This window comes from Anomaloglossus baeobatrachus, chromosome 10, assembly GCF_048569485.1.
Source record: "Anomaloglossus baeobatrachus isolate aAnoBae1 chromosome 10, aAnoBae1.hap1, whole genome shotgun sequence".
NCBI lineage: Eukaryota > Metazoa > Chordata > Amphibia > Anura > Aromobatidae > Anomaloglossus > Anomaloglossus baeobatrachus.
The window spans coordinates 188,361,870-188,373,711 of NC_134362.1; the positions used below are offsets into that span (position 1 = coordinate 188,361,870).

The window sequence follows — 11,842 nt, forward strand, 5'->3', positions numbered from 1 at the left end:
TCTGGACCACGCTGACTTTAGAGACGCAATCCAGAAACACCACGCTTATCCTGATAAGCGGTTTTCCAAACGGCTTAAAGATACACGCTATCCTTTCCCCCCTGACGTGGTCAAGGGCTGGACCCAGTGTCCCAAGGTGGACCCTCCAATCTCCAGGCTTGCAGCTAGATCCTTAGTTGCAGTAGAAGATGGAGCGGCACTTAAAGATGCCACTGATAGACAGATGGAGCTCTGGTTGAAATCCATCTATGAAGCTATTGGAGCGTCGTTGGCGCCAGCATTTGCAGCCGTATGGGCACTCCAAGCTATTTCAGCTGGGCTTACGCAAGTCGACTCAGTCACACGTACATCTGCTCCGCAGGTGGCACCATTGACCTCTCAAATGTCTGCATTCGCGTCTTACGCGATTAATGCTGTCCTAGACTCTACGAGCCGTACGGCGGTGGCGTCAGCCAACTCCGTGGTTTTACGCAGAGCCCTTTGGTTGAGAGAATGGAAGGCAGATTCTGCTTCCAAGAAGTGCTTAACCAGTTTGCCTTTTTCTCGTGACCGATTGTTTGGTGAGCGTTTGGATGAAATCATTAAACACTCCAAGGGTAAGGATTCATCCTTACCTCAACACAGACAAAACAAACCCCAACAAAGGAGGGGTCAGTCTGGTTTTCGGTCCTTTCGAGGCTCAGGCAGGTCCCAATTCTCCTCGTCCAAAAGGACTCAAAAGGATCAGAGAGGCTCAGATTCTTGGCGGACTCAATCACGCCCAAAAAAGACAGCAGGAAGAACCGTTACCAAGACGGCTTCCTCATGACTCTCAGCCTCCTCTCTCCGCATCCTCGGTCGGTGGCAGGCTCTCCCGCTTTGGCGACATTTGGCTGTCACAGGTCAAAGACCGTTGGGTGAGGGACATTCTGTCTCACGGGTACAGGATAGAGTTCAGCTCTCGTCCTCCAACTCGTTTCTTCAGAACTTCTCCACCGCCCGACCGGGCCGATGCTCTGCTGCAGGCGGTGGCCGCTCTAAAGGCGGAAGGAGTGGTGGCTTCCGTTCCTCTTCAGGAACAAGGTCACGGTTTTTACTCCAATTTGTTTGTGGTGCCAAAGAAGGACGGGTCGTTTCGTCCCGTCCTGGATCTAAAGTTGCTCAACAAACACGTAAAAACCAGGAGATTCCGGATGGAATCTCTCCGCTCCGTCATAGCCTCAATGTCTCAAGGAGATTTCCTAGCATCAATAGACATCAAGGATGCTTATCTCCACGTACCGATTGCGCCAGAGCATCAGCGTTTTCTACGCTTCGTTATAGGAAGCGAACACCTGCAGTTCGTAGCGCTTCCTTTCGGGCTGGCAACAGCCCCTCGGGTCTTCACCAAGGTCATGGCAGCAGTAGTAGCAGTCCTGCACTCACAGGGTCACTCTGTGATCCCGTATCTGGACGATCTGCTGATAAAGGCACCCTCTCTAGAGGCATGCCAACATAGTCTGAACGTGGCACTGAAGACTCTCCAGAGGTTCGGGGGGATTGTCAACTTTTCAAAGTCAAATCTAACCCCGACCCAATCACTAACATATCTTGGCATGGAGTTTCATACTCTCTCAGCGATAGTGAAACTTCCACTGGACAAGCAGTGCTCTCTGCAGACAGGGGTGCAATCTCTTCTTCAGAGCCAGTCGCACTCCTTGAGGCGCCTCATGCATTTCCTAGGGAAAATGGTGGCAGCAATGGAAGCAGTCCCTTTCGCGCAGTTTCATCTGCGCCCTCTACAATGGGACATTCTCCGCCAATGGGACGGAAAGTCGACGTCCCTCGACAGGGATGTCTCCCTCTCTCAGACAGCCAGGGACTCTCTCCGGTGGTGGCTTCTTCCAACCTCATTGTCAAAGGGAAGGTCGTTTCTACCCCCATCCTGGGCGGTGGTCACGACAGATGCGAGCCTATCAGGGTGGGGAGCAGTGTTTCTTCACCACAGGGCTCAGGGTACGTGGACTCAGAAAGAGTCCACCCTTCAGATCAATGTTCTGGAAATCAGAGCAGTTTTTCTTGCCCTGCGAGCCTTCCAACAGTGGCTGGCAGGCAAGCAGATCCGGATTCAGTCGGACAATTCCACAGCGGTGGCGTACATCAACCACCAAGGGGGAACACGCAGTCGGCAAGCCTTCCAGGAAGTCCGGCGGATTCTGATGTGGGTGGAAGACACAGCATCCACCATATCCGCAGTTCACATCCCAGGCGTGGAAAACTGGGAAGCAGACTTTCTAAGTCGCCAGGGCATGGACGCAGGAGAATGGTCCCTCCACCCGGACGTGTTTCAGGAGATCTGTCGCCGCTGGGGGATGCCGGACGTCGACCTGATGGCGTCACGGCACAACAACAAGGTCCCGGTTTTCATGGCACGGTCTCACGATCACCGAGCTCTGGCGGCAGACGCCTTAGTTCAAGATTGGTCGCAGTTCCGACTACCTTATGTGTTTCCACCTCTGGCATTGTTGCCCAGAGTGCTCCGCAAAATAAGGTCCGACTGCCGCCGCGCCATTCTCGTCGCTCCAGACTGACCAAGGAGGTCGTGGTACCCGGATCTGTGGCATCTCACAGTAGGCCAACCGTGGGCGCTACCAGACCGTCCAGACTTGCTGTCTCAAGGGCCGTTTTTCCATCTGAATTCCGCGGCCCTGAACCTGACTGTGTGGCCATTGAGTCCTGGATCCTAGGGACCTCAGGTTTATCTCATGAAGTTGTTGCCACCATGAGACAGGCTAGGAAACCATCCTCCGCCAAGATCTACCACAGGACGTGGAAGATATTCCTATCTTGGTGCTCTGCCCAGGGAGTTTCTCCCTGGCCATTTGCATTGCCTATTTTTCTTTCCCTCCTGCAGTCTGGGTTGGAAAAAGGTTTGTCGCTTAGCTCCCTTAAAGGTCAAGTTTCCGCGCTATCCGTATTTTTTCAGAAACGCCTAGCGCGACTTCCTAAGGTACGCACGTTCCTGCAAGGGGTTTGTCATATCGTTCCCCCTTACAAGCGGCCATTGGAACCCTGGGATCTGAACAAGGTTCTAATTGCTCTCCAGAAGCCACCTTTCGAGCCTATGAAGGAGATTTCTTTTTCTCGGCTTTCACAGAAAGTGGCTTTTCTAGTGGCGGTCACGTCTCTTCGGAGAGTGTCCGAGCTGGCGGCGTTATCTTGCAAATCTCCCTTCCTGGTGTTTCACCAAGATAAGGTAGTTCTGCGTCCAATACCAGAGTTTCTTCCCAAGGTGGTATCTTCCTTTCATCTCAATCAGGATATCACTTTACCATCCTTGTGTCCGCATCCAGTTCATCAATTTGAAAAGGGTTTGCATCTGTTGGACCTGGTGAGAGCACTCAGGATCTACATTTCCCGCACGGCGCCTATGCGCCGTTCGGATGCACTCTTTATCCTGGTCGCTGGTCAGCATAAAGGGTCGCAAGCTTCCAAATCCACCCTTGCGCGGTGGATCAAGGAACCAATTCTTCACACCTACCGTTCTGCTGGGCTTCCGATTCCATCTGGACTGAAGGCCCATTCTACCAGAGCCGTGGGTGCGTCCTGGGCATTACGGCATCAGGCTACGGCTCAGCAGGTGTGCCAGGCGGCTACCTGGTCGAGTCTGCACACTTTTACCAAGCATTATCAGGTGCATACCTACGCTTCGGCGGATGCCAGCCTAGGTAGACAAGTCCTTCAGGCGGCGGTGGCCCACCTGTAAGAAAGGGCTGCTTGACAGCCCTATCACGAGGTATTCTTTTTACCCACCCAGGGACTGCTTTTGGACGTCCCAATTGTCTGGGTCTCCCAATTAGGAGCGAAAAAGAAGGGAATTTTGTTTACTTACCGTAAATTCCTTTTCTTCTAGCTCCAATTGGGAGACCCAGCACCCGCCCTGTTTTTTTCTTAGGGTATTTGTTTTTCGGGTGCACATGTTGTTCATGTTGATAAGTTGTGTTCTCCGATATTGTCTATCGGATTGAATTTGTTTTTGAAACAGTTATTGGCTTTCCTCCTTCTTGCTTTTGCACTAAAACTGAGGGACCCGTGCTCCCACGGGGGGTGTATAGCCAGAAGGGGAGGGGCCTTACACTTTTAAGTGTAGTACTTTGTGCGGCCTCCGGAGGCAGTAGCTATACACCCCAATTGTCTGGGTCTCCCAATTGGAGCTAGAAGAAAAGGAATTTACGGTAAGTAAACAAAATTCCCTTCTTTTGCCAGGGGTTGTAGTAGCATAGATAAAGAGATCTATAGAAAACATATTTCTAAAGATCCTTTATGATATGCTAATGAGCGTGAGGACTAGTCACAAGGGCGTTAGTTTCTGCTCTCATTCCGCCCTCTTAGGATGTTAGTAAACCCACAGGGACGTGCTAACATGCTATACAATGCCCACTAAATCTAAAAATAAGGAGCACTGATAGTGTCATACCAGATGGACAAATGTGGTATACCAGAAATATACACTAACCTGAATCAGTTGTGAAAGTCACAACCACTAGTACGTATAAGATAATGGCGTCTGCTGCAGCCCCACGTGGATGAGCATTCAAAATGGAGTAGAGAAGGGGTTAACGCCACGCATCAGCCAAATGAAGATGTAGAAATGTTGATGATGATAAATGTTTCTTTTTATTCCACAGGTCTACGCGTTTCGAGGTGAAAACCTCTTCCTCAGGACCAGTACATCAACAATAAAAAAAGCCTTTTTTTATTGTTGATGTACTGGTCCTGAGGAAGAGGTTTTCACCTCGAAACGCGTAGACCTGTGGAATAAAAAGAAACGTTTATCATCAACATTTCTACATCTTCATTTGGCTGATGCGTGGCGTTAACCCCTTCTCTACTCCATTTTGTATACAATGCCCACTGCCAGCGTCGTCACCAGCGGTGACGCATGTACAGTACCTGCAGCCTCAGGTACTCGTAACGAATACGGTCTACTACCCGCGTATTCATTCCGAATAGTGTGTACAATGCAAGTCAATGGGGAATACTCGCAATGTAACGAGTAAACCGAATTCCGCACTATTCGCTACTCGCATGAATAGTATGGCATTCGGGTTACTCGTTACATTACGAGTATTCCCCATTGACTTGCATTGCACGCACTATTCGGAATGAATGCGCGAGTATTAGACAGTGGTCGTTACTAGTATCGCGAATACAAGTATTCCGAAACTCGCTCATCGTTACTCAGGTAGTAACACACTTGCGACTAGTTCCTGCACTCATTAGCATATCATAAAGGATCTTTATGATAAGAATAAAAAGGCTTCGTTCCTCACTTATTACTTTGGAGATGGGAATGTGTTCTAAACTGCTCGGCCATGTTAACAGGGAATATAGCATCTGAGCTAGGTTTGATCAGTCATTTTGTCCTTTACTCACAAATCCAATATCTCTTTGACGTCGTCGTTGTCTCGGGTGATCCTGAAACTTGGCCACTTAAAGGGTCCTCCACATTCAGTTTTAGTCTAATTTTACGTCCCGTCGTCTCCCCTTAGGTCACCTTCTCCATACACTGAAGCTGGACCTGCGGCCGGTGAGTGGACGGAGGCGGGAGTGCATTGTGTGGAGTGTGGCCGTCCTCTCCTGCGGAGAAATCGTCAGTGTGGATTCCACAGGAAAACTCAATTTTTGGGAGATGAAGAACGGAACGCTCCTCCGCACGTACAACGTGGCCAGCTGTGACCTCCTGTGCCTTGCCGTGGCCAAGGTGATGCTCCCGCTCTTTGGGTGTTTGTCTCTTAAGCTGCTGATTGGTAACACTGACCCCTCCTGTTATTTGTCCCGGCAGACCGAGGACAGCCTGTTGGTGGGCACGGCTCAGGGCGTCCTCTTCCAGTTCCAGCATTTGGCTTTACAAGCAGGGAAACCCGAGCAGCAGTGGATCTGCACAAAGCCATTCCGATATCACACTCACGACGTCAGAGCCGTGGCACACAGCAGCACCGCTCTCCTCTCCGGTGGTACGTAACCCCCCCCACCTTCCTGACCGATTTACAGGACAGTATAGGAGAAGGGGAAATATACAGGACAGTGTAGAGCAGGGGTGGGGAACCTTTGTACTGCCGGGGGCCATTTGGAAAATTCTACCAACCTTCGGGGGCCGCACAAAATTATCAACTTGAAAATGACCTGGCTATAATAAGTCAAACAATTAACTCTCCCCTATACCCCTACTGTGGCGGCCGTAGATGATTCTCTTTGGTGCGCTGTGATGTTTGCGTCTCACATCTGCTTTTTCAGGTTTGTCTTTGTTTGAAGCGCAGATTGGTAAATCATATATATTACACAGGAGACACTGTACATACACACACCGCTCTGACACACTGCCCGTATACTGCACACAGCCTTGACACAGTTGTCCTATTTTACACCACCCACGATACACACTGGCCATATATAGTACACATGCACAGGAGATACTGTATACTGCACACAGCACTCACACGCTGTATACAGCGCACACACAAGCCATACACAGCACTCACACGCCGTATACAGCACACACACAAGCCATACACAGCACTCACACGCCGTATACAGCACACACACAAGCCATACACACAGCACTCACACGCCGTATACAGCACACACAAGCCATACACAGCACTCACACGCCGTATACAGCACACACAAGCCATACACAGCACTCACACGCCGTATACAGCACACACACAAGCCATACACAGCACTCACACGCCGTATACAGCACACACACAAGCCATACACACAGCACTCACACGCCGTATACAGCACACACACACAAGCCATACACAGCACTCACACGCCGTATACAGCACACACAAGCCATACACAGCACTCACACGCCGTATACAGCACACACACAAGCCATACACAGCACTCACACGCCGTATACAGCACACACACAAGCCATACACAGCACTCACACGCCGTATACAGCACACACACACAAGCCATACACAGCACTCACACGCCGTATACAGCGCACACACAAGCCATACACAGCACTCACACGCCGTATACAGCACACACACAAGCCATACACAGCACTCACACGCCGTATACAGCACACACACAAGCCATACACAGCACTCACACGCCGTATACAGCACACACAAGCCATACACAGCACTCACACGCCGTATACAGCACACACACAAGCCATACACAGCACTCACACGCCGTATACAGCACACACACAAGCCATACACAGCACTCACACGCCGTATACAGCACACACACAAGCCATACACAGCACTCACACGCCGTATACAGCACACACACAAGCCATACACAGCACTCACACGCCGTATACAGCACACACAAGCCATACACAGCACTCACACGCCGTATACAGCACACACAAGCCATACACAGCACTCACACGCCGTATACAGCACACACAAGCCATACACAGCACTCACACGCCGTATACAGCACACACACAAGCCATACACAGCACTCACACGCCGTATACAGCACACACAAGCCATACACAGCACTCACACGCCGTATACAGCACACACAAGCCATACACAGCACTCACACGCCGTATACAGCACACACAAGCCATACACAGCACTCACACGCCGTATACAGCACACACACAAGCCATACACAGCACTCACACGCCGTATACAGCACACACACAAGCCATACACAGCACTCACACGCCGTATACAGCACACACACAAGCCATACACAGCACTCACACGCCGTATACAGCACACACAAGCCATACACAGCACTCACACGCCGTATACAGCACACACAAGCCATACACAGCACTCACACGCCGTATACAGCACACACAAGCCATACACAGCACTCACACGCCGTATACAGCACACACAAGCCATACACAGCACTCACACGCCGTATACAGCACACACACAAGCCATACACAGCACTCACACGCCGTATACAGCACACACACAAGCCATACACAGCACTCACACGCCGTATACAGCACACACAAGCCATACACAGCACTCAACAAGCCATACATAGCACTCAACATGCCGTATACACAGTACATAAGGAGAAGAAAAAAAGCTCTGCATGTAAACATGTGCACACCAGGAATTAGATATACCAATAAACCTTACAATATGAAACTTTATTAAGTGCCAAACACAACAAACAGCGCGCGCGCACACACACACACACACGCACACACATGCCGTATACACAGCACACACATGCCATATACACAGCACACACATGCCGTATACACAGCACACACATGCCATATACACAGCACACACATGCCATATACACAGCACACACACGCCGTATACACAGCACACACACGCCGTATAAACAGCGCGCACACACAGCACACATGCCGCACACACGCCGTATACACAGCACATACACAGCACACACGCCGTATACACAGCACATACACAGCACACACGCCGTATACACAGCACATACACAGCACACACGCCGTATACACAGCACATACACAGCACACACGCCGTATACACAGCACATACACAGCACACACGCCGTATACACAGCACATACACAGCACACACGCCGTATACACAGCACATACACAGCACACACGCCGTATACACAGCACATACACAGCACACACGCCGTATACACAGCACACACGCCGTATACACAGCACACACGCCGTATACACAGCACACACGCCGTATACACAGCACATACACAGCACACACGCCGTATACACAGCACATACACAGCACACACGCCATATACACAGCACATGCACAAGCCGTATACACAGCACACGCACATGTATACACAACAGACGCTGGACACTGAAGTCACAAATACATTTGATATATGGTGGTATATATTAGATATAAACACACTTAGCGCAGATATAAGTACCTGCTGCTTAGGTGCCCTGTAAGATTAGGTGCAGCACAAGTGATGGATGCAGCAGCTCAGCTCAAGGGCTGGGTTCATTCTCGTCTTCTCTCCAAGAAAAGACCTCCTAGACCTGAGCAGCCGAGCACAGAACGGGAGGGTGAGAGGTAGCACGCACGGCACTATGCAGCCTTCTATGTCCCGTGCAGGCCCCTCCCCCATCACTCTGATTCTTGCTGTAATCTCACAGGGAGCATGTAAGAGCAAGAGGGAGGAAGTCCCACCCCCAGTGCTGTCTGCCGGCAATAGACAAGATGAGCGGCTGCCCGAGCACCACAGCCACCGGGAATCTGCTCCAGTGCCCCGGGGGCCACAGAAAAGGTCATCGCGGGCCGCATACGGCCCGCGGGCCGGAGGTTCCCCACCCCTGGTGTAGAGGAAGGAGGAGCATATACAAGACAGTATAGGGAGAAGGGGGAATATACTGGCTAGTATAGGGAGAAGGGGGAATATACAGGCTAGTATAGGGAGAAGGGGGAATATACAGGCTAGTATAGGGAGAAGGGGGAATATACAGGCTAGTATAGGGAGAAGGGGGAATATACAGGCTAGTATAGGGAGAAGGGGGAATATACAGGCTAGTATAGGGAGAAGGGGAAATATACAGGCTAGTATAGGAGAAGGGAGAATATACAGGCTAGTATAGGGAGAAGGGGAAATATACAGGCTAGTATAGGGAGAAGGGGGAATATACAGGCTAGTATAGGGAGAAGGGGGAATATACAGGCTAGTATAGGGAGAAGGGAGAATATACAGGCTAGTATAGGAGAAGGGGGAATATACAGGCTAGTATAGGGAGAAGGGGGAATATACAGGCTAGTATAGGAGCAGGGGGAATATACAGGCTAGTATAGGGAGAAGGGGGAATATACAGGCTAGTATAGGGAGAAGGGGGAATATACAGGCTAGTATAGGGAGAAGGGGGAATATACAGGCTAGTATAGGGAGAAGGGGGAATATACAGGCTAGTATAGGAGCAGGGGGAATATACAGGCTAGTATAGGGAGAAGGGGGAATATACAGGCTAGTATAGGGAGAAGGGGGAATATACAGGCTAGTATAGGGAGAAGGGGGAATATACAGGCTAGTATAGGGAGAAGGGGAATATACAGGCTAGTATAGGGAGAAGGGGGAATATACAGGCTAGTATAGGGAGAAGGGGGAATATACAGGCTAGTATAGGGAGAAGGGGAAATATACAGGCTAGTATAGGGAGAAGGGGGAATATACAGGCTAGTATAGGAGAAGGGGGAATATACAGGCTAGTATAGGAGAAGGGGGAATATACAGGCTAGTATAGGGAGAAGGGGGAATATACAGGCTAGTATAGGAAGAAGGGGGAATATACAGGCTAGTATAGGAAGAAGGGGGAATATACAGGCTAGTATAGGAGAAGGGGAATATACAGGCTAGTATAGGAGAAGGGGGAATATACAGGCTAGTATAGGGAGAAGGGAGAATATACAGGCTAGTATAGGAGAAGGGGGAATATACAGGCTAGTATAGGGAGAAGGGGAATATACAGGCTAGTATAGGGAGAAGGGGAAATATACAGGCTAGTATAGGAGAAGGGAGAATATACAGGCTAGTATAGGGAGAAGGGGAAATATACAGGCTAGTATAGGGAGAAGGGAGAATATACAGGCTAGTATAGGGAGAAGGGGAATATACAGGCTAGTATAGGGAGAAGGGGAAATATACAGGCTAGTATAGGGAGAAGGGGAATATACAGGCTAGTATAGGGAGAAGGGAGAATATACAGGCTAGTATAGGAGAAGGGAGAATATACAGGCTAGTATAGGGAGAAGGGGAAATATACAGGCTAGTATAGGGAGAAGGGGAATATACAGGCTAGTATAGGGAGAAGGGAGAATATACAGGCTAGTATAGGGAGAAGGGAGAATATACAGGCTAGTATAGGAGAAGGGGAATATACAGGCTAGTATAGGAAGAAGGGGGAATATACAGGCTAGTATAGGGAGAAGGGAGAATATACAGGCTAGTATAGGGAGAAGGGAGAATATACAGGCTAGTATAGGAGAAGGGAGAATATACAGGCTAGTATAGGGAGAAGGGGAAATATACAGGCTAGTATAGGGAGAAGGGGGAATATACAGGCTAGTATAGGGAGAAGGGGGAAATATACAGGCTAGTATAGGGAGAAGGGAGAATATACAGGCTAGTATAGGGAGAAGGGGGAATATACAGGCTAGTATAGGGAGAAGGGAGAATATACAGGCTAGTATAGGGAGAAGGGGGAATATACAGGCTAGTATAGGGAGAAGGGGGAATATACAGGCTAGTATAGGGAGAAGGGGGAATATACAGGCTAGTATAGGAGAAGGGAAAATATACAGGCTAGTATAGGGAGAAGGGGAATATACAGGCTAGTATAGGAGAAGGGAATATACAGGCTAGTATAGGGAGAAGGGAGAATATACAGGCTAGTATAGGGAGAAGGGGGAATATACAGGCTAGTATAGGGAGAAGGGGGAATATACAGGCTAGTATAGGAGAAGGGAGAATATACAGGCTAGTATAGGGAGAAGGGGGAATATACAGGCTAGTATAGGAGAAGGGAGAATATACAGGCTAGTATAGGAGAAGGGAGAATATACAGGCTAGTATAGGAGAAGGGAGAATATACAGGCTAGTATAGGAGAAGGGAGAATATACAGGCTAGTATAGGGAGAAGGGGGAATATACAGGCTAGTATAGGAGAAGGGAGAATATACAGGCTAGTATAGGGAGAAGGGGAATATACAGGCTAGTATAGGGAGAAGGGAGAATATACAGGCTAGTATAGGGAGAAGGGAGAATATACAGGCTAGTATAGGGAGAAGGGGAATATACAGGCTAGTATAGAGAGAAGGGGAAATATACAGGCTAGTATAGGGAGAAGGGAGAATATACAGGCTAGTATAGGGAGAAGGGGGGA

General features: G+C 49.5%; 1 protein-coding gene across 1 annotated transcript in view; it reads left to right on the forward strand.

The window, feature by feature from the left end:
• UTP4 (UTP4 small subunit processome component) overlaps window positions 1-11,842 on the forward strand; it is a 480,982-nt gene that overhangs the window by 19,205 nt on the left and 449,935 nt on the right. The window contains exons 6-7 of the mRNA XM_075326019.1: window positions 5,511-5,722; window positions 5,804-5,975. Coding sequence (XP_075182134.1) covers window positions 5,511-5,722; window positions 5,804-5,975 — 384 coding nt within the window. The remainder of the gene's footprint in view (window positions 1-5,510; window positions 5,723-5,803; window positions 5,976-11,842) is intronic.